Source organism: Cyprinodon tularosa, unplaced genomic scaffold (assembly GCF_016077235.1).
Source record: "Cyprinodon tularosa strain WSP-4 unplaced genomic scaffold, ASM1607723v1 ctg599, whole genome shotgun sequence".
Lineage (NCBI taxonomy): Eukaryota > Metazoa > Chordata > Actinopteri > Cyprinodontiformes > Cyprinodontidae > Cyprinodon > Cyprinodon tularosa.
In genome coordinates this window covers 143,173-167,561 of record NW_024039339.1, presented here as the reverse complement: position 1 = coordinate 167,561, position 24,389 = coordinate 143,173, and the positions used below count along the sequence as shown (strand labels likewise).

General features: G+C 40.5%; 1 protein-coding gene across 1 annotated transcript in view; it reads right to left on the bottom strand.

Moving 5' to 3' along the window:
• zmat4a (zinc finger, matrin-type 4a) overlaps positions 1-24,188 on the bottom strand; it is a 246,768-nt gene extending 222,580 nt beyond the window's left edge. The window contains exon 1 of the mRNA XM_038306972.1: positions 24,033-24,188. Within this exon, the coding sequence (XP_038162900.1) occupies positions 24,033-24,119 (87 nt within the window). The 5' untranslated portion in view covers positions 24,120-24,188. The remainder of the gene's footprint in view (positions 1-24,032) is intronic.
• Positions 24,189-24,389: the final 201 nt, after the last annotated feature.

The following is a 24,389-nucleotide window of genomic DNA, read 5'->3' as shown; positions in this document are numbered from 1 at the left end:
CCCCATTAAACTACCCAGAAATCTCCTCAGCCTGTCTGCCTCTGCATTTGGGTCCTCCAAACCACAACTAAACCCTGACAATCAGTGGGAATAAAGTAGTTTTAATATGTTTTTAAGTGAGAAAATACACCTGAAAACTTCATCAGTGCAGTCAGTTCATCCAGATTACAATCCTGCCTCCCAATATTATTTCTGTCGGAGCCGCTCAGACCCCCACATACCGGCGGTGCGCCGACAGAAGGAATCCATTCATCAGCAGCCTCTGGCGGGTCGCCTCCTCGCGGTTTACCGCGGCGGCTGGTAGGTGTTTTTCATCTAAATAATCCGATCTGCAGGCACCACAATAATAAAAGCGAACATATTCTGCCGGCAGATGTATATATTTTAAGTTAATTATGCGTTAATAAACTGTTTAAGAGGAGTAATCAGAGCGGTCTGTGTCATCAGCGCTGTGTCTCTCTCCCAGCCAGCTCCCAGATCAGCTTCTCTGATTGGTTGACGCGGCGCGTCGAGCAGCAAAAATTCAATTTTTCCATCTCGAGCAGCAACGCGTTTGCGGCGCGTCACGTGCGTCAGATGCCAAAACGCGCCCGACGCGCTGCTTCAGCTGCTCAGACGCGCTGCGCCTGCTGCTCAAAACGCGCCGCAGGACCTTTTGCTGCGCCTTGACGCGCGTCAACCATTGACTTTGCATGTAAACTCGCTGCTTCTGTCGCGCCAGCTGCCCCCGGTGTGAACGCAGCATGAATCTCTGACTACCTGAGAACCAGAACCTGATCTGTTTTCTTCTCTCTGCTTCCTAGATTGAACCTGCCTGAAACCAGAAACACAGAAGAGTTTCTCTGTCTGTTCTCTGAAGAACCCTGGAGAATAATCCCTGCCAAGGACCTGCCTGCCCGCTCTCTGAAGAAACTGGAAGGGAAACTCAATCCTGTAATCTGCCAACACTCAAACCAAGCTCTGCCTCCACCTAGCCCTCAGCCTGCCGACAGCCTCTGGACCCTCCTGGTTCCCCCTCTCTGCCGCTCTGCTCAAACTCCAGAACAGGTATAGTCCTGCTCATTCTCATCCTGCAAATTACCTGGATCTCCACTAACTCCTCTGTCCCCCTCTGCAGTGAACCCACTTGTGACCAGTCCTGGTTCTGACAAACCCCGGATCTGTTTACTCATTGTCAAAATCATTTCAATAAACCTTTGAACTTTTTCCTAGACTCTGAGTGTTCTGCATGTGGGTTAGAAACCTGAAGCCAATCATGACAACATCGGTTTCACAAATAACGATCAAGCATCATAATCAGTATCAGAACTTTGAAAAAACTGTCCAATGGCTTCATTTCTGTAATTTTTCAACTTTAATCTTGTAATTTTATAAATCTATGATGTTACAAAATTATTCTCATATTGTTACTGATTAGTCTCATATTTAAAGGAAGAAAATCAATGGATCATTATTTAGACCTAAAACAAAAATTTTTGCTGTAATTTAATTAATTTAGCGCTAATCAGAAAAAAATAAAAATAATTTTCGCCGCGATCACTGAGTCTGGGAGCGGCCATTTTTGCCCAAATATAGTAACCCCTCCCTCCTGCCATCTTCCAGCAGTGACGTCACGGTGCGGTAAGCCTAGCGCCATTCTCCCCGCTTTCCAAGCTAAATCAATGGGAACTACTAGACACATCTGCAATCAACAACAATTATTGAAGATTTCCAGAGGACTTCACCATTGAAATTCACCAGAGCTATAGTGAAACTGACAATGCCCACGTGCATGGCAGCTGGATGCTGGAATACATCGGGTAAAAGTGAAAAAAAAAGAGTTATTCCACCTTTCTGATTCCTGATCCTCCACGGACGGGTTGGTCGTTGGATCGCCAACTTGAAGAGGGAGGATTTGCCATCGAACTTCTGGCCAGAGAAAAAACCCGTAATATGTAGCCAACATTTGGAAGAAGAATGTTTTCAAGATGACTTGGATAATAGCGCGTTGTGACAAACACCAGATACAGCACTGGGACTTGATCAACAGCCGATACCGCACCGTGACGTCACTAACCAGTAGGTGGCAGTAGTGTTCTTTGACAAACATGGATGCCTCCAGTAAAGCACATTCACATGAAAATGACTCTGAATTAAAAACACTGATCATTTATTGAACAGGATGGAATCATTTCAGATTTAAAGAACGTTCAGAAGTTTGAATTCCGAATACGAGCAACTTTTTCTTTAAAAAAAAAGTCCTTAATGTCATATTCCTCACATTCTGCCACACAAACAGTTTAAAGAGGCTCTAGGCTTCTGCGCTGCTTTTCTAACTAAGTGTTCTCAGCCTGCCTGACGAGCAATCTTAATTAGCCGACTCTGTCAAAACAACGAGGCAATTCAAGAGCCGTTTGCTTCCCGCTTCAGATTTATTTCTCTCTCTGACAGATACATGAGGTTACAGTTAGAGCAAACACCTTCACATTTGTTACGGTGATAGATAATACTTAAATCACTGGAGAAGGTGTCGAGCTGAGAGCAAATGCAGCCTGTTCTATTCAGCAGACCCTGATTTGATGAAAGATAAACAACATTTTAATATTCACATAACTCAAACGATAAAATTCACGTGTTTTATTCTTCGAACTACATTTAAGGAGCATAAAACGCTTCCTAAATGTTCATTAAAGGTAAAGTGAAACTGTTTTTATAGATTAGATGGTTGTTAAATGGAGATAATGTAAATGTTACTGATTTTAATTCACATTGTAGACAACATTCCCACATTCAGATTACTATTTATTTATTTTATGGTGTTGGATTGTTTCTGGTCAGTTTCTTTTTTTTAACCAGTGTACAAATATTTAAACAGAAAGTAAAAGTTATGAAAAGAAAAATATTTCACTGGTTCTGTTGCAAACATCAGGACTGAAAGTCCTTCAGACAGATCTGAAGGTCGATTTTCTTTGTCTGTTTCCAGCATTTTTCCAGGTTCTGTTTTTTTCTTTTATGATGGATAAAAACTCAGAATTTCATCTTTTATGTGAAGCTCCGTGTTGCTCTGTCAGCAAAGACACAGAAGCCTTTTCCACGTGATCAAGGCCGTTATCATGGTCATCTATTCACTACTGCTCTGTTCAGCCTTGAGGCTTTAGGGAAAAACACTTTAATCATTCAGGTAAACGTGAAAAATACAGTTTGAAGCTGGAACCATAAAAGCCACAGTGGAAATTTAGTCAAAAGAAACTGATAGTTCTGATTTAAAAAGCATGTTTACAGTGTTTTTTACAGCCGGTCCTGTTAGTTCACTACTGGTTCTATAACATTTGCACCCAGATGCTAAAGCATTTCGATGTTTTTCACTTGTGCCACCAGCAGTGAAAACGTTATGCTAACGGTAAGAAATGAAAGCATTTTTAAAGTAACCAAACATTTTACAGAAATCACTGTTATGTTCATCTTCCACTCTATAGAAGGAAAGTCAGCCTCTTTACATGTTATCATCCCATTAAATGGCCATTATCAGCCGTTATCAGTCGCATAGCACGGCTTCAGATTACAGGCTCAGTAGGGTCTTATACCCAATGAATCCTAACCCTAATCCTTAAGTTATTCCTTTTTTATCCTGCTAAATCTAAACTGCAACATAAAATGCAGACATAGCCTATATGCTATTGTCTTTGAAACAGAAAAAGAAGCTGATCAGTCAGTCACTTCATCTGGATGTCATTGAATTGGTCTCAGATAATAAAGTAAAAAACCTTGTTTTTAATCATGACCCGTCATTTGAGTCCCATACTAAACAGATTCTTATCATTTCCTTCTTTTGATCTCTGAAATATTGACGATGATGCAGAGAAACTAGTTCCTTCCTTTTGTTACTTCAAGGCTGGACTATTGTAATTCTTTACTATCAGGAAGTCCACAAACTGTAGTTAAAAGCCTTCAGCTGATCCAAAATGCTGCAGCCAGAGTTCTAATGAAAATTAAAAAGAGAGATCATATCTCTCCTATCCTGGCTTCTCTTCATTGGCTTCCTGTTAAATCCAGAATAGAATTTAAAATCCTCCTTCTCACATATAAAGCCTTAAATGGCCAAGCTCCATCTGATATCAGAGATCTGATTGTTCCTGATGTTCCTAACAGAGCACTTCGCTCTCAATCTGCAGGTTTACTAGTGGTTCCTAGAATTTCTAAAAGTAGAATGGGAGGCAGATCTTTTAGTTCTCAGGCTCCTCTCCTGTGGAACCAACTACCAGTTTTAGTCCGTGAGGCAGACACCCTGTCTACTTTTAAGGCTAGGCTTAAAACTTTCCTTTTTGATAAAGCTTCTAGTTAGAGTGGCTCAGGTTATCCTGATCTATCTCTATAGTTCTGCTGCTATAGGCTTAGACTGCTGGAGGACATAGGGACCCCTTTTTCATCATTCTGCTTCATTCTATCTCTATTCTCCCACTCTGCAGAATCTGTTAGTTCAATCTCTAACGTTCTGCTCTCTCTGCTTTTTCTCATAGTAGCTTCATCTGGTCTGTTCCTGTTTGGCTGTGACTCCATCCTGGAGAGAAATATCAGCTGTGCTGCTGCCATCAACTTCAACACCTTCAAAACCATACTAGATTTAGTGTATGGGGTTTTTTTGTTTGGTTTTTTTATATTTAGTTCTGTTTCCCTCCTAGACACAGCTATGGGCTCAGCTTTTACAGCCACCAACTGGATGTTCTCTCTTTCAGCCCTTCTGGATCAGAGCTCGTCTGATTAACTGCTTCTTTCCCAGACAGAGTCACCTGTGGAGCTAATTTACCACTAACTTTTCTAACATAGAAAGCTTCTATGTCTGCTTCTGTCTCCTTGAACCCCAGTGGGCCTCAGCAGATGGCCGCTCACACTGAGCCTGGTTCTGCTGGAGGTTTCTTCCTGTTCAAAGGGAGTTTTTCCTCTCCACTTTCACTATATGCATGCTTTTTGTGATGGATCGTTGTAGAGTAAACGACACAAAGCATGCAAATCACCTTAAGCTCATCCAGGAGGAGCGTACAAGTAAATGACTTGATGCAATCAGCTGGTTTTCCTTAGAAACTTTAAACCAATCTAGATTTATTCTCTTTGTGCCTTGAGATGACATGTGTCGTGACTTAGTGCTGTAGAAATAAACTGAATTGCATTTGATTGAAATAAAATGGATTATCGAGGAACCTTCTATTCAACTTAAGATATGCCTCTTCCCCTTTTGTTTTTAAATCTCTTCTTAAAGTTGTCTTTTTTCCCAGTTATGATTGATTTTATGATCATTTTATTACACACCTTTGAATTTAATTTTGGTATTTATGGTTCATTATTGTATCCTGACTTCCATCCATGACTTCTCTTTTATTTAAGCTCTGTAGAACCCTGGTCCTGCAGGTCCTGCATGGCATGGCATGGTGGTGGATGGATCACTCATGACAGAGGTGTTACTGCTGCATAACACATATATGGGTTTAGATTAGGGCTGCAACAACGAATCGATAAAATCAATAAAAATTGACTTTTAAAAGCGTTGGCAACGAATTTCATCATCGATTAGTTGTGTTGCGCGAATAATGCGTCATCCGCCGCCGTTTTCATCACTGCCACTTGATTGAAACACGGGAAGAAAAAAAAAATACGGCAGAGCGAGTCAGCGCCGCAGATGAGCAAAGGCTGTTTTCAAAAGGCAGTAACGTCAACTGTTCTAATGACCGATACCGCAAACGCAAGCTGCATCTCAATTCGCAGACAGCCTGCGCTTTGTAAAGCGAAAAAAGTCGTAACATGCAACTTTTGTAACATGGCACGGAAGCACCACTGTTATGATGCAGCACCTGAAAAGGAAACACGATGGAGCCTTCGATAGCGTGAAGAGAGCTGATCAGCAGGGTGAGCGGCCATGTTTGTTTGGTTTTAAAGTGGGGAAACGTAACGTTAGTTTCTCAGGTAGCTCATGTGATGCTTTCCTTACCGTGTTAGTAGGTTACAGACAGTGATAAGGTTGGCTACTTATTTTACTTTTAATTTCATTTGAATTAGCTTAAGCAGCGTTTATATTTTCTTTATAAATAAATTAACTTGCAAATTATGAGGGCAAGGCTTTGAAAGTTTAAAGGAGAAGTTCGGTTTTTAACACTTTTAGCCCATTTTCTGTAGTGTCCAGGATGAAATCGAATGATCGACACCAAAATTTTGACAATTGGTCCGGTCTCTGCTTTTTGGCTCATTTAGAATCCACCCCTGGCTGCTTCATAATGGCTGCCATAGAGCATGTCCGATAATGTCCTTAAAACAACCTTAAACATTCTTTTTTTAAATATGCTACTCACCGGGTCGTCAGCGCTGTTCAATGACGTTCCAAAAAAAGTTTCGTGAAGAAAAAACGTTCCTGTAGTGTTTTATTTAGCATTTTGTAAATCCCATTGAGTTCTGTTGGAATAGTCAATATTCCCCTGCCACCGGAAACGGAAACGGGGCCTGTTTACACAGTTGTAGTCTTTTCGCTTCACTCTGTGTACTCCGACGTCGAGGTGCTAACGTCTCTGTTAAACACTTTAAAAAACTCTGAAAATGGAATACGAAAGGTGGATTCTTGATTCTCGACGTCGGAGTACACAGAGTGAAGCGAAAAGACTACAACTGTGTAAACAGGCCCCATTTCCGTTTCCGGTGGCAGGGGAATATTGACTATTCCAACAGAACTCAATGGGATTTACAAAATGCTAAATAAAACACTACAGGAACGTTTTTTCTTTACGAAACTTTTTTTGGAACGTCATTGAACAGCGCAGACGACCCGGTGAGTAGCATATTTAAAAAAAAGAACGTTTAAGGTTGTTTTAAGGACATTATCGGACATGCTCTATGGCAGCCATTATGAAGCAGCCAGGGGTGGATTCTAAATGAGCCAAATAGCAGAGACAGGACCAATTGTCAAAATTTTGGTGTCGATCATTCGATTTCATCCTGGACACTACAGAAAATGGGCTAAAAGTGTTAAAAACCGAACTTCTCCTTTAAATCTTCTGGCAAAGATAAAGTAAAGAAGATCCTGCAATTTATGGAAGTAAAGCAGAATAAAATCCAGCAAGATCAGTAATATGTCAATTAATTATCTGCCACATTCCCATGTAAATATCTGTCTTTGGAGGATGTGTTTTTTAGCACCCCTAGTTCTCTCATTTTTATTCCAAATACAATTTATAATTTGAATCACAGGGCTATTTTTATCTCTATGGTTCAGTATTTTCTCAAGTAGCAAATTTAACTGCTATACTTTCCTGTCTTAAAAGGCAGAACTCTTCTAGTCTAAAAAAAACTCATTTGTTGAAATGGGGGGGCCTATTGTTTGAACCCCTTAGGGGCTTTAAAAACAAAAATGTCTTTTTTTGCGCTTTATGAAACAAAGTAGCCTATATTTTGTGGATGTACAGCTACATTTCTCATGTAAGGTTGCGTAGTTTTAACACAAACATTTATTTTTCATATTGCACCAGTACAGTTAATGAGCAACCTGTACTTGTGTGCTTGTTTGTTCTGTGTAAAATGTTTATTTTGGAATAAAAATATTTTTTGTCCGATTTATCGATTTTTAAAATAATCTTTAGTTGCAGCCCTAGTTTAGATTTGTCCAATTGCTGAAGAGAACCAGTTAAGAACTGGTAGGGGTGGGCAATATATGGAATATACTTGATAGGCTTAATGTAAACAATTGTCTATAAATCAAAGTGTCCAAGAGTCAGATTTCAGTCAAATTACATCTCAAAAGGACAAAATTTAGCAGCTTGAAATAGACATAGATCGCTGTTATAGTAAAGGATGAGGAAGTCAGAGATGTAATAGTCACTTCAATATTACAGACTACAGCAATTTGACTTCATTTATCACTAAAGTTCACTCTCATTCACTATTCATCTGGCTGCTCAGTTTGGGTCGGTCGACACGGATCAAAATCCTCTTGACAAAGTATTTAGGGAAAAAATATTGATTCAATTGGAACATGATGGATGATGTTGCCACAGTAGATGTCCTTAATTTCCCACATAAAAGTTCCACTCAGCAGGAAATGGCAGACCAGTTAAACGGAGAGAGATGACTTCACTTTAAGAAACTTTGGAAAATCCTATCCTACATTTATGTTAATAACTCTGCTTGAGTCATTAGCAGGAATAAAATCTCCAATTAATCACGGCTGCCCCACACATTAAGACTCTCAGTTTGGGAGGGAGCTGCTGGAGAGCTGTGGCTTTCACTTTCTGTCACACAGAGCTGCTGAAGTGAAAGTGCAGTTAAAGTTATAATGAGGTATTGCTGTAAGAAACTGGGGAACTGCGCATTTCTCCCTGGAGTTCAGAACTTTCACAGAGTCGAGTTTAGAAGTCAGTGTGAGTCACTGGTTATAGTTTAAAGGATACCAAACATTAGGTTCTGCAAGGCAGAAATACAGAAAGTCTAGGCATTCAGGCAACGTCTCGACTAAAAATGCAGTTTTCAGATCCCATCCATCACAGCACTTTAAAAAGTCCTATAACTTTACTTTTAAAACCGGGGGGAATTTTTCACATGGCTTTCTGCCCAGAGCCACACAGCCAAGAAGAGACATAATAAAGTTCTTTTTCACCCTGAGGGACATTTTAATTGCTTATTTTTACATCTAGTTAACATTGGATGGGGCACCGGTGGGCCCACTGCCAACTAACAGGCTGTACACTTCAGCTACCTAATGATTCTCAAGCCAGGGTCTAATTCACTGATATATCAGCTCTACAGAAGTAGCCATTCAAAATTTCTCTGCTATCCTTCAATGGCCCTTGGCTGGTCCCCTTCAATTCCTTTTAAACATCAGTCTTTGTACTAAAATATTCTTCTGTCATGATTGTGTCATGATCTGGCCTGTTTGCTCCTCCCTAATTAGTCATTCCTTTCACCTGCCCTTTTCCCTCCCTGCCTCAATTATAATTTATTCCTCTCACCTGTTTCCTCTGGTTTATATTCAGTTCAGCCTGAGCATTCAGGGCCAGATCATTTCTTGTCTTTCTGTTCAGTTTTTAGTTCATGGTTCATGTCCTGGATCCTAGCTGCCAGTGGAAAGAGGGTTTTGTGTTTGTCTCGTCTTCTGATCGTCCACTGAGTCCTCTGGGTTTTTGGCTCTATATGTGGGGAGATTCAGTTTTTATCCAGTAAGCCTGGCTCCAGGGAGGAGAACAGTTTAAAGTCCTGCTTCAAGTTCCGGTTCCACGTCCTGTCTCGGCTACCCTCTTCCACTGAGCCTGCCCTTGCACCTGATCCTGTCTGCTCCTGTGCGTGACCTGGTCATGCTTCTGGTCCCAGTCAGACTCTGAACCCTCCTGGGAGCCTGTGGATGCCTGGAAGTCTGGATCTGGACTGCAGCACTTGGGGACATTCTTGGTCTGGACTGTTAAACCAGGTAAGTGACCAACTCAGATAATCTTCTTTCAGATGATCGTGGTCACTTACCTGTGTTTCTCCCACTGCAGAGTGTCTGTGATTGAGCAGTGTCCCGCTCCCCATAGTGCTGTGTCCGCAAGCCACAGCTCCGCTTTTGTTTTAATTCAATAAACCTTTTTGAACTTTCCTACTGACTGTCTCTCCTTGAATACTGGGTCCATCTGTTCGCGCTTCATTACAGATCGTGGACATTAAGATCTAAAGAGAAGCGTCATCTCCTGTTCCGACCCTATAATTCAGTGAAGTGGTGGAGTCAGTGTAAAAAAAATATGTTGGGTTCATGGAGGGGATTTGCTGGGAGTTGCAGGGAGGTGGGCTGCCATTCAGCTGCGTTTGACTGGGAAGGGCCATCAGGGGTTGACGTTAAGGATTTTTACCACTTGCCCTACTTTCACATTTCATTTGCCCAGAAACAATTTTTACTTGCCCAGTATAATGTTTGATAAATATAGTTCCTAATATTAATTTTTGTATATATATCAATGAAACATGTTTGTTTTTTAAATGTTTTTTGTAATTCAGTATTTTTTAAGTTTCCAGGTTCCTGGTGTGTATCTGCATGCGTCAGATAATGAACTCAAGCCTACATTGCCGGGTTAACATGCTTTTCAATCCTTCCTGCACATTCTTTTCAAACTAAACTTTGCTTTAAACTGTTGTATGCTTGTAAAAATATAAATTGTAATGTTAAAAAAATAAATAAATACTTGACAGGTTAAAAACTTAAGATAAATCACAAGACAGAAGTCAATGTCACAAATGAATAACTTTTATTTTAGAGTCACGGTATGTTTATACAAGATAATACTATTAATATAATGTGACTTTTCATTATACATAGTTATTTTATACAGGGTTTCCACAGTCTGACATCATTTCAGAATTCCCTGACTTTTAACTGACTCAGGATTAGTTTTCTCTGACAAAATAAATGCAGCCGTTTGTTGTTTTGGTAACTACATCAAAATTACCGCTAGGTGGACAAAAATCACGAACCTGACTCCGCCAGATGGATTTGCTCCACATATCCATCTGGAAACCTTCCGTTGAAGTAATTTTGGGAAGGGGTGAAAATACTGGTTAGCTGATTGGCCTATGTTGGTGATAGACGGGCCAAATAAACCAATCAGATCAACGAAGCATATGACAGACTAACAGAGCGACGACGAAGAGGAGCTAATTGATAGATCAAACTCTTGCCGAAACCAGTCGGGAGAAGAGCAAAAACATCTTTTCCTCTGAGAAAAGCCTCCAGAGCAGTGTTTTGCTCTTCTTTCAGTGAAGAAATACTCTGTAATTCCCATAAAACTTGCTCAATAGCCACGCTAACGCTAGCTTCATCGGCTGAAGCCGCCATGTTCTTAAGACTGAACTGTCGCGCTTCTCGTTGCGTCACACCTCAACCCGCCTCAAAGCCAACGCTGATTGGACGTTCGTTTGGTGAACGGCTCCAAATTTTCTTTAACCGAGAGTCTCCAGACTGATTAGCGAGTGAAACCTTGAAAGCTCGCGAGATCAGGATGGTCTCACGAGGCTAAAAAAATCACACCATCTGGCTGAAAATCACCCGGCTTTTTCAAATTACGCGAGAATGTGTACCAAACAACAGAAATGGCGACGGCAACGCTTCTGGGTCGTTTTCATCGAATGTCTGTGATTTTAAAGTAATTTTGAGTGATAAATATTTTTTTTTTTTGCGATCATTGGACTTGCCCAGCGGGCAAATGCAATTGCTTAATTTTTTTAACGAACTTACATAGTTGTAGAGTTTTTTTTTTTTTTTTGCTGCCAAAGCTTTGTTGGGGAGGCAGAAGCTCTAGTTTCACACAGATCACTGTTACTGACAGAATTAAACTCAACTTACTGTAAGCACCAATCAATGAGACAAGGATGGAAATTGGCTGGTTTGCAGGAAAGACTTATGCTGATGAACAGGTTAAACAGTAAAGCTTAAGATTTATTTTTTATTATTTTGTAGCATTATGTGCATAAAACTCAGAGCTAAAATCTCTGTTAATTTGTGATTTCATCAGCTAACATGTTAGTTCCTGCACTAACTAATTCAGTTAAAATATGACATGTTTAGTGATTACTGAAAAAAATGATTAAGTTTGCTTAAAACTCTCTCTTGTAGTATTTGTTATAGTCAGGGATATAAATTACCACCGTGGGGAATTCAACTTTGTTGTTGAAGGGTTGAGTGTTCTGGGTGCAAACTGGGTGAATCAGGCTATGTTCACGCAGGAGCCTGAAGTGACCCAAACCTGATTTCTTTGCACATCTGTGACCTTAATCTGATCTTTTCATGGCAGTCTGATCAACACAGATCCTATTTGTTCCATTGTGATCCAGGCCACTTGGCTCTGTGGCCCTGAATCTGATATGAATCTGATCCACACTGCAGCCTAATCAACAAAGGTCACTATTCTGCATCGTTCTACACAAAAGATGGCAGAAAAACAACCATGGAGGATGATGATGTGGAGAGCAGCCTTTATTTTCAACCTTCTTGGAAAGATTATTTAGTTGATGCACTGCCTGAGGTTGGGAAAGAAATGAAAGATCGCTAGATGAGCTCCAGCACTGCTATTCATGTTTACCTCCGTAAACACAGAGCACACTCACTTGTGACGTCATTGCGTCCTCTACTGCGCAAATGGGTCACTTAAATTGTATGAATGCAGATCACGTACAAGTCTCATATGTTTTTCGAAATGTGGACAACCGCGCAAAAGAATCGGATGTCACAAAAAAATAATCTGAATTAAACATTAAGGTCTGAGATCTGAACATAGCCTAAGGGAGTCTTTAAACGCACCATAGAGGCTAAACTTTACATCCCATATCCAGTGCACTTCTCTGCCTCTTAGGGTAGGTCCAAACTACAACAACCATGGTGGACAATAATCATGGAGCAGTCTTTTTTTTTTTTACTTTATTTTGAAAAGATTTAGTTTTTAAGGTTCCGAAAGATCACTAGATGAGCCCCAGCTCTGCCATCCATGTGTACTTCCGTAAACAAAGAGCGCGCTTGCTTGTGATGTCATTGAATCCTCTACCGTACATGCAGGAAACTTGCCTTGTATGAATGTAGTTCACACAGGATATCACATGCAAGTCACTGTCAATGTGAACGGCAAGGGTAAAAAGGATGGTTCTATCAGACCCTGTGTCGACTACAGGGGTCTCATTGATATCAGCATTAAGAACCGCTACCCCTTACCACTCGGGAACAGTTTATGACCAGATTCAAGGGGCTAAAATCGACTCCACACTAGATTTCTGCAACACCTATCATCTGGTTGGCATCCAACAGGGAGAATGAATGCAAGTCAGCCTTCAACACCCTGACTGGTCACTAATATTTGATTTTGTCTTTTGGTTTAACCAATGCCCCCTACAGTTTTTCAGAACCTGGTCAACCAGGTTTTAAGGGTTTTAATGTACTCCAAAGCTCTGAAAGGCCAAAAACAACATGTTTGGTCAGACCTTCTCCATCTCCATTAAAACACGTTATTATTGAAGGCAAGAGCATTGTCAATTCCATGTCTCCATGTCCTTCCTTGGCACACTGTGTCACAGTTTTCTGAACTGCCAACTCCATCTGATAGAAAGCAACTTCAGAGGTTTCTGTACTTTTCCAGTTTCTACAGGAGATTCATTATGATTTACAGTCGAAGTGCAGCTCCCTTAATGCTCTCTCTCCTCTTTCAAGACCAAGTTCTCCCAAAACAATCAAGCAGATAAAGCCTTTCCTCTGTTGAAGCATCTGTTTATTTCTACTCCCGTTCTTCAGTCACCTGATCCTGACAAATAATTCCTTGTTGAACCGGACTATTCCAGTTCCGGATCAGGAGCAGTCCTCAGCCAAAAATCTGATTGTCATTTTTATCCTTGTGCCTTCTTTTCCAGAAGTCTGTCAAATGCAGAATGCAACTATGACGTGGGTGACCATGAGCTCCTGGCAGTCAAGTTGGCCCTCTAGCAGTGGATGGGGCCAAGGAACTTTTCATTGTTTGAATGTATAGCAAGAATTTGGAGGACCTGAGAACAGCCAAAAGACTAAAATCCAGACAGGCCAGATGAGCTCTGTTTTTTGGAAGATTCAAACTTTTCCTTATCTTAGAGATAAAGAACGTTAAAGCCGATGCACTGTCCAGAATATATGAGACTTCGGAGAAGAGCTCCAGTGGTGAAAAGGAGTTTATCCTTCCAGAATCTGTCCGCCTTTCAATCACAATCAAGCTCGACTTGGAGAGGAAGGTCAGATAGAGCCTCCATAATCATCGACCCCTGATGCCTGTCCCAAAGATTGTCTCTTTTTCCATGATCACCTTGTCAGTAAAGCACTCAATCTCTGCCAGTGTTCACGTTCTTTCTTGTAGTCTGGGGTCACCAAGACAAGTCAAGTGGTCCAGTAACAGTAAGGAACACCAAGGGATTTACCGCTGCACGCACACAGTGCAATCTAGCCAAGACCTCTCATCGACCACCCTCTGGCTTGTTATGTCCACTTCCTGTGCCCTCTCGGCCCTGGTCCCACATTTCTATTGATTTCATCATTGGTTTGCCTGTATCTGAAGTAGGGGTGTAAATAATAATCGTTTTGTATCGATGCATCGATCCAAAAGCCGACGATCCGATGCATCGACACGTCCGCAAGATAATCGATTAATTTTTTTTTTTTCCTCCGGTCTATTTTTATCCATTTGCTCCTGGGCGTAATTCTCCCTCCCGTTCTGCGGTGCCGCTAAACCTATTTTGCCCTCCTACCGCGCTTCCTGGTTATACTCTTACAGCAGTTTGTTGCAGTGAGCTTCACACAGACGACGGAGGGAAAAAAGAGCGAGGTATTGCATTGAACTCATTACTCTGATATTGTGCAGTATTTTCTGCAGTATTTTTTGATGCAACTTTTCTACTTCTGTTATTTGCTGTTGTTTCTAAAGAAAATGCATAATGATATTACAGCTTTCATTGATTTATTTCAAACTTGAAACTTTGTAGCCTGTAAGGTGTAAAAAAAAAAAAAATAATAATAATTTAAAAAAAATTAACCGATTAATCGATTAATCGAATCGAATCGTGGTGTATTCTTAAGTATCGAAAATAATCAAATCGTTGGGTCAGGAAATCGATACTGAATCGAATCGCCATGATGGATGTGATTTACACCCCTAATCTGAAGGCAAATCCGCCATTCTCACAATAGTCGACATATTCTCGAAAGTGGTTCGCCTGGTTCCTCTAAGGAAGTCTCCCTCCACAAAAGAGATGGGCAACATTCTTGCCAAAGAGGTTTTCTGCTAGCACGGCATTCCCTCAGACATAATTTCTGACAGAGGTCCCCAATTCGTTGTCCAATACTGCAAGAAGTTCTGCTCTCTGCCGGGGGTCTCTGTCAGATGGATGCCAGTCGTGAACCACCGAGCTGGACGGATAGTTCTGGTTGGGTTCCAGCTCTGTCTCTTTACAGCAGCCCCCCCCCCCCCCCCCCCCTCACAGCAAAGGATGCTGGTCGTGTTATACAGTTTGTACTCATGGTTTGATAAGCAATCCAAGGAGGAGATGGCAAATTGAATGACACCGCGACTATAAGGCGCATATAAACGTCTTTTTTATCCCTCAAAATGTGCGGCACGCCCTATGAGTGTTGTTACTGCGGACGTTGTTGAGACCACCATGAGAACGTTAAAGGGGGAAGTGTGGGCGTGGACAGAAACTGCCGCCTATGTTGATTTTTAAGAGAAAGACTTTACCTAAACAGACTTTTCCAGCTGGAGTCGTTATTAAAGCAAATGAAAAGGGCTGGATGGATGAGGAGATGATGAAAGAGTGGCTGAGGGAGGTGAATGTAAGGAGACCAGGTGGTTTTCTCCACGCATCACCATCGCTGTTAACCTGTGACTCCATGCGTGCCCATCTCACAGCTGATGTGAAAAACATGGTGAAACAAATTAACGCTGTGCTTGCTGTTATTCCGGGAGGTCTGACAAAGGAACTTCAACCGCTCGACATCGGTGTGAACCGGCCGTTCAAAGTAAGGCTGCGAGCGGCGTGGGAGCGATGGATGACCGACGGAGACCACAGTTTCACGAAAAGTGGAAGGCAGCGCCGGGCAAGTTACGCCACTGTTTGCGGATGGATCGTAAATGCTTGGGCTAACGTTTCTGCTGGCTCTGTTGTTCAAGCTTTCGCAAAAGCCGGCATCATTTCCGAGGAGTCGCACGGCGCGGAAAGTGACTCTGACAGCGAAGAAAGGGAAATTGGCATGTTTGATTTAGCGCAGCTCTTTAATTCAGAAACAGAGGATTATGACTTTGATGGGGTTGATTAATACTTTGTAATAAATACATGAATAAAGCACAATCATACCCAGTTTTGCTCCCGCTCTATTTTTAAATACGCAGTAGAGGTATTTAAACATAGTAGAGGATATGTACCGGTATATACAACCCGCAGTAAATACAGTAATGGCACACATAACTGAGACTGCGCCTTTTAGTACGGTGCGCCCTATGGTCGTGAAAATACGGTAACTGAATCAATACACGGCAGAACTGAATAGAAAACAGCATATTTTGGATGAAAGAGAACAATTAAGCCACCAGCAGATGAGTTCTGTTCTACTCTTTAGTAAATAATGGGTCAACCAGCCATTGGGTTGACTATGTCATGACCCAAAGCTTTTATTTCTCCTTTCTCCACAGCTGTCAGTGGAACAATAGCTCACTTTTGAGTCACTTTCTTCTGTGTTTCTACAGAAAACAGTGGTTTAGCTGATCTGAGGCCTGCTGGTCTTTCTGAAGTTCATTTGACATTCTGCTGCTGTGACAGACCAACAAATCCTCTGCTTTGATTAAATGTTATATTTAGAGCAAACTGTTGGCTTTATGAAAATAAATGTACTCAAATTTTAGCAGCTGTTTACCAGGGACTGTGCTATTTATATAAATATAAAGACCTGTCATAGCCAACCTTCTGTGAGGGAAAGAAACATGACAGACTTGGAAGCCAGAGCTGCAAAAGGAAAACACAAATCAACAATGAAGCAGGGCAATTGCTAATTTAAAATGAATCACGTATTGATGACACAGATGCGCTAGGCTTCAAAGACTTATTTATAGGCTTCCCATATTACAGTCAGCAGACGAGTGTTAAGCCCAATATGTGCAAGTTTTCAGAAACTGATGACTGATGCTGATAAATTAAAGAGGAAATCAGTGGAGATGTTTTTTCTGAGGCTGTTTATTGTTTTTTGTTACCTTGTGCCAAACCTTTTTGCTGAGTATTGATGGAGAGCAAAAGTCTACAGCCTATTTCTGCATCACAGTTAACTTTGAGACCAAGCATTTTCCAGTCTACCTTGGAGCAGCGGTCTGCAGCCTGCAGCTGCAGGCTCACAGCATCCTCCAGGCCTGGAATCTTAATGCATTAAGCTGGTGCTGCAGGGAGGGGGCTTCCAACATTTATAGTGCTGATAAAACTAACCCTAGACAGAGGCTTTATGAAGCTTTCTCATGCATAATATTGATATAATCATATGGATATGGGCTGTAACAAGATATTTGGCCATACGATCCTAAAATATCATAGCCCTGTCTGGTGTTTGTCTGCTGGACAGCTGTTAGCTGTTATAATAGGATCTGTTATGAAATAAATGTGTCTTATTTTAAAGTAAGAAAGGAAGTGAAAATTGAGTCCCTTTGTTTGCCAAAAACTGATTTTACTACATGAAAAAATAATAATCTGCATTTACTTCTTGGGTTTTTCTAAAGTCATTGAACTATATATTGAAAAAAAAGCTTCCTCATTATTGGCTAACTTCTTGGAATGATATATAAAAATTAAAGCAAAGTAAACAGGATGAATATTCCCTCAAAGAAGTGCCACCTGAGAGACACCAGGTGAACTCTGCATTGTTCCGTGTCCTAATGTTGATGGGAGAGAGATAAATGATCCAAACAGCAACTGGAAATAGGAACCAGCAGATATTACACGACTGGAAAGCAAACGGATCAAAAATCGAATAAGATTTATCGGTTCTGACCGAAACTGGAGAGAAAATCAACTAAATAATGGATGAGCAGTAATCCAAATCTGAACCGGTTTCAACCCTGAATCGACCTGTTGTTGCCAGTTAGACTCAAAACATCCTTTTTTAAATCCAAATCAGTGAACAGTAGTGATGTTATGGGATTCTGTTATAAGTTGCTATCACCCGGATAGAGTTCTGTTTATAACTTCGCTCAGTGTTTCACTATGGGAATCGCCTTAGCGTGACCAACTACAGACGCTCCAATGACATCATGTCTGTCTGTGACAGAGAGGTTGAGCTGTGTCCGTGGCTCCACCCACTAACCATACCATGGCCAACCTACTAGGGGTGTAAATATTAATCGTTTTGTATCGATGCATCGATCCAACAGCCGACAATCCGCAAGAGAATCGATTCATGTTTTTTTTTTCCTCCGGTCTATTTTTATCCATTTGCTCCTGGGCGTAATTCTCCCTCCCGTGCTGCGGTGGCGGGTCAAACTTCACGAGTTGTTTTCCGCAATTTCGGTCATAAAAACACAACAAGCCGGCCTCCTGTCTGCGGCACTGTCTGCGGTCAGCTACAATTAGGGAGAGGAGCAGCGGAGCGTCTGTGGAGGGGGCGGGACGTCTGGAGCCGAGGTATTGAATTGCATTCAATTAGGGCTGCAACAACGAATCGATAAAATTGATAAAAATCGACTTTTAAAAGCGTTGGCAACGAATTTCATCATCGATTAGTTGTGTCGCGAGATTAATGCGTCATCCGCCACCGTCGTCAACACATCCACTTGACTGCAACGGGGGAAGAAAAAAATACGGCAGAGCGAGTCAGCGCCGCAGGTGCAGTGTTGCCAACTCAGCGACTTTTCAGACCCCTCCAGCGACTATTTTTCAAAAAAGTGACTAGCGACAAATCTGGCGACTTTTTACGGCGTCACTGGCGGCTTTTGGAGACTCTTACGTGAAAGCATGTATCGTTCCTACTCTGCCGTGGGGCGCCTCCCCCATCCCAACCCCGTTCTCCCGCAGGAGTCCCTCTCAGCGCTGCAGTCAGAGCCGCAGGATGTTTCAGCGTCCAGACTGCAAACGAAGCGCGCATGCGCTGGGATTGACGGCGCAAATTGATCACAATAATTAAAATAGCCTTTATAAATAAATTAACTTGCAAATTATGAGGGCAAGGCTTTTAAAGTTTAAATCTTCTGGCAAAGATAAAGTAAAGAAGATCCTGTAATTTATGGAAGTAAAGCAGAATAAAATCCAGCAAGATCAGTAATATGTCAATTAATTATCTGCCACATTCCCATGTAAATATCTGTCTTTGGAGGATGTGTTTTTTAGCACCCCTAGTTCTCTCATTTTTATTCCAAATACAATTTATAATTTGAATCACAGGGCTATTTTTATCTCTATGGTTCAGTATTTTCTCAAGTAGCAACTTTAACTGCTGTACTTTCCTGTCTTAAAAGGCAGAACTCTTCTAGTCTAAAAAAACTCATTTGTTGAAATGGGGGGGCCTATTGTTTGAACCCCTTAGGGGCTTTAAAAACAAAAATGTCTTTTTTTGCGCTTTATGAAACAAAGTAGCCTATATTTTGTGGATGTACAGCTACATTTCTCATGTAAGTTTGCGTAGTTTTAACACAAACATTTATTTTTCATATTGCACCAGTACAGTTAATGAGCAACCTGTACTTGTGTGCTTGTTTGTTCCGTCTAAAATGTTTATTTTGGAATTAAGAGGTTAGTATAAAAAAACTTTTTTTTGTCTGATTCATCGATTGCCGTTGCACCCGCATCAACACAAATTAACCAAAAGCATCCCTGAAAAGAGAAATACGCCAAAGTAGCTTAAAGAAGGTACTTTTTGACAACAGCAACTCCCCTTTTTTTTCCTGGCAGCAGCTGAGACCTCCTCACTGTCAGGAATCTAACCAATCTTCTGTCTCAGCTGGATGCTTGGAAACATCTTCATGTCACTGCGACAAACAGCTTGAGCCTTTCCAGTTAAAAAGCTCCCCATGACAACAAAACTGTCTGATCTTTCAACCACAAGAAGCCGATTGACTGCGGCTCCAGTTTCTCTGGAAAAGAACGAACGGTTATCTGTTTACAGCAGGGCTATCAATGTTTTAAACTTTTATTACTTAGTTATGGTAAAAAAGAAATATAAACAGGTTAGAAAACAACAAATGTTGCCTTGACATGAATTCACAGGATTTTCCACAATTAGTCTGTAGGGCTGAGTCATTATGGAGGATAAAAAGTGCCAAAATTAAATAAATAAATACAGCATTAAATAAATAATTAAATGTGTCAATAATTAATTAAATGTGGAATTAAATAAATAAATGTGTCATTCATTAATTAAAACCACGTCACTAATATCAAAGTTAGGGGGCGGTTATCTAACACCTGATTGGTCACCCTGCACATTAAGGCGAAGCAAATCGATTACAGAGACTCGATTCGCGTTAACCCCGCCCCCTAACTTTGATGGGTGAGTTTGACAGATTCTTTTAATGGTTTCGATGCACTGCGACACAGGACCATGAAATAATTAAATGCACACTGAAATAATTATAGATATTTTTTTAATAAAATGAAGACGTATTTTATTAAATTATTGACACATTTATATATTTAATTCCTTATTTATTTAATGAATTACACATTTAATTAATTTTTTATCGCTGTATTTATTTATTTAATTGTGGCACTTTATATTAGTGACGTGGTTTTAATTAATGAATGACACATTTATTTATTTAATTAATTCCACATTTAATTAATTATTGACACATTTAATAATTTATTTAATCCTCCATTATTTATTTAATAATAATTGTTATCCTCCATAGGTCATTAAATGCATTTGCAATGTATTTGCAGTAGGGCTGAAATTATTAATCGTATTAATCGATTATTTAAATAATTGTCAACTAATTCAGTAATTGATTAATCGTTAACTGGAGTAAAGAGACTCCATAACATACCTCTAGCTGACAGAGCGACCCCCTTAGAGCAGTTATTATACCTAAATTGCAAAAAATATATATATAAATATTTACTCCTCAAGTGAAAAAGTTTTAGTTTTACTTGGTTAAAATCTGTAAACAATGTTTTATTAAGAACCTTTGGCTAAATTTCTCCCTCCGGCCCTTTAGGTTGTGATTAATCGCTTGAAGTGAGTTAGTCGCCACATTGAAGGGTAGAGAGAGTGTCGGGTTCATAAAATCTAGGTTTTTGCTTAAGAACAACTGAAATACACAATTTACGGATACGATTCCTGCAGGACGGAGAGACAGTTGAGCCCCAGACTCAAACATACTGTCTCCCACTGGACCTCCCCTGCAGAGCGTTTATTAACAGAACATGACGCATGGTTACAAACAGAGTATTGTTCTGACAGAACAAGGCAGGATGGTCTCCTGACTGAATCATGAGACAGGAGTGGAGCATCCCCTTGCAAAAACGTTTCATAAGCACTAGGGATGCACGATATAATCGGCCTCCTATTGGTATCGGCCTTAAAACTGAATATCGGACATCGGCCACCCCACCGATATTTAACCCGATATTTGATCAGCTTCTGAGTTTCTAAAGTCTAAAAAAAAAAAAAAAATACTACCTCTTCTTCTTCCTCAAAAACTTCTTTTTTACAGACTTAAAAACTTCCAAAGACGAGGGAAAAAATATTGATACATTAAAATATCCCAATATCTTCATATGCTGATATATTGCCATTTAAAAACACCATATCAATCTCTTTTACTAATGAAATATTGCTATATGTCATCGTTATGCTACGAAATCCCCCCAAAATTCACCAAATGTTGCCATATTTTTATATGTTGATATATTGACGCGGTTTCGATCTATTTTACTAACAAAATCTCACAAGAATTTGCAAAATATCACGAGAGTTTGTAACAGAACGATGAAATTTCACCAGATTTTGAAAGTAAAATAGATCGATACCGCGTTTTTAAAAATCTATTTGATATCAGCATATGAAAATATATTTGAGTATATTATTTTTCAAAGTGTCAGAAATGGATAACAAAACTGCTATTTTCAATGACTACTTATTTTTGTCCAGCTTTAACATCGGTATCGATATCGGTTATCGGCTACATGAGTTTTAAAATATCGGATATCGGCCAAAATCCCAATATCGTGCATCCCTAGTTTCAACACTACTAATATGTTTTGTACGACTATTCTAAGGGCCCTTAACTGAGGGGGGCCCAAAAGAGGAAGTGAAGATTTGTCCTGCAATATTTTTCAAATAGAGAAAGAAAATCTAGCAGTAAAATGAATTATTTTGTGTTTTTCCCTCATTTCAAAACAGTGAAACAAAGCATGAATATATTGACCAAACCCCCCCCATCCTGCATTGCATCAAGTGTCACGGTCGGTCACCTGGCAGTTTGCTCATACCGGGGCTTAAGTGTCACGCGTTTGTCATTTTACATAGTGATAATGAATGAAACACATCAATGCATCTTTATAGCAGTTTAAAAGCTTGCATACATTTTTACCGGGTGGGGCCCAATATCAAAGTCTTTCATGGGGCCCCAAATTCCTGGTGACAGCATGTGTTGAGCAGCGCCTGCTCTCGCAGACACGCTGTGACTCTTCCTCTGATCCTGAGAGAAATAATTAATCAGAGTGGCTGTAAAGGAATCAACGATTTCCCGGTTTAACACGAACCTCAGTCTGTGCTTTTCGTCTCACATCCTTGGTTAGAAAAGCTCCTTTTTTAGAAGTCTGGCTCTGCTTTCTGGTATTTTCTACGCTTTTATAGCTCATTTCATTGTTATTGTTTGGTATCTTCTAGTTTTATTATTCATCTTTCTTGTTTTCTCCTCCTGTTGTGATTTTAGTTATTTGTTTTTTCTTTATTTAAATAACCTATTAAGGTTATCATCTGCATCTGCGTCCATCTTCAAACCAAACCGTGACTCATTTCTCTTTTCTTCTCTTCTTGAGAAATCCTGGTATTACGGCACAGTTCTAGTTTATAGACTGAGTAAGAAATAAAACTGAGACATAGTTTATTTCAAATTCCAAAAAAGTAAATAAATTTAAAAAAAAAGGTTTCTGGATGGGAAGAGAAACGTCTTCAAGACAAAGTTCAGTGGATTGTTGTTGTTGTTTTTCTTTTACTTTTATGGAATAACTATGATCTGACTGAGAATCTTCACCAGTTTATTTCAAATTCTAGTTCAAAGTTCCTAAAGAATTGGATAAATTCAGCTTGTGCAGCTCAGAGTGTTAAATGTACGGAAGAGGATTAGGGCCACTGAAGAAAAAAAAAAAAGTTAACAGATTTTTAAATTTTATTTCAGTTTAACATGGGAAAAAAGTCAGAATTCTGAGAAAAAAAGTCAGAATTCTGACTTTTTTATAACGATTTTCTACTGATTCAATAAATTTAAATATTGATTTTGAGTTTTGGTTTTAAAGACAATCAAACAAAGCAGTCTCAGATACATTAGAGCACCTCGCTGGTGAACATTTCACCAACACACCATCAATAGGTGCAGAAATCTGACTGAACATTTCAGAAACACCTGAATGCAGCATTTTCCTCAAAGCATTTTAGTCAAGGAGCTCCATCAGGATAGTTTACTTGAAATAAAGACAAAAAAAAAAGTTAACTGATTTTTAATTTTTTTTTTGTTTGTTTAGTATGGGAAAAAAGTCATAATTCTGACTTTTTTTCCTAAGAATTCTGACTTTAATCTCAGAATTCTGACTTTTTTCCCATACTAAACTGAAAAAAAAATTAAAAATGAGTTAACTTTTTTCTTTCAGTGGCCCTAATCCTCTTCCGTATAAATGTCAACAGAGACTGTTCATAAAATCCTGGAATAGTTGCACATGATGGTCTGATGAGTTTTAAAAACCAAACTTCCACCTGAGGAATGAATCAGTTAATCCCTCACATCATCAGATCATTTTCTCTCCTTCATTCCAAACACTTAGGTTGGTTATTAAGCAAACTAAATAAATCATGACTAAATCTGACCTCCTGCACCTGGAGCAGAAAACTGCAAAAAGGAGAAGAAAAAAAAGCAGTTTTGTCCCAATAAGCCTTTCATTGCGAAATAAAATCGTGACAGAGAAGGTGTGCCCCCCCCCCCCACCCACCGCCGCCTTAAATGTCACCTTCAGAGGAGAGAGGTGCATCCTGCAGCCTGCAGAGCGATGAGCGCAGGGCGGACAGCTGATGCTTTATTCCTGACAAGTGCATGGAGAGACATGAGCTGGATGTGGGGAACCTCAGGAGGGATCCCCGGAGCCGCTCAGGAGGCGCAGGGATGCTGCGCGTTACTTTTGACCCCCCCAACACAGCGCGCAACAAGAATCTGGGATGAGAAGCCAAATCAGCACGCAGCACCAAAGGCTCGCCTTCCTCCTCTGCAACGCAGCGTCTTCAAAGTGTTATTCAGGCGGATGCATGTGTGTGTCTGTGGGTGCGTGGGTGTGGGTGTCAGGGAAAGACGCGGCAGGCAGGATGCAGGTACCTGTAACTCCACGCTGTAGCCCTGGTAGAAGTGCGTCGGGAAGAGCGCCAGCCGCTGTTGCACTTGGATGGAAAGTGAATACTCCATGAACCAGAGGATGCTGAAGTGCGGCAGACTGCGCGGGCGACGCTCTGCTGCTGGACGCGCTACTACGCTGGAGTATCCAAGGTGCCGCCTCTCCCCGCCCCGCTGCGCGCCCATTGGCCGCGGGGATCCGGCTGGAGGCAGGAAGGGCTGCCCTGTCTGTCATTAACATCACCTGCCCTCATCATTCACACTGGAAAAAACAGCCAGAAATAAGTCAACATGTCTCAGATTAAGTGTATTTACCTTTAATGTGTGTAGGTAAATGAGATG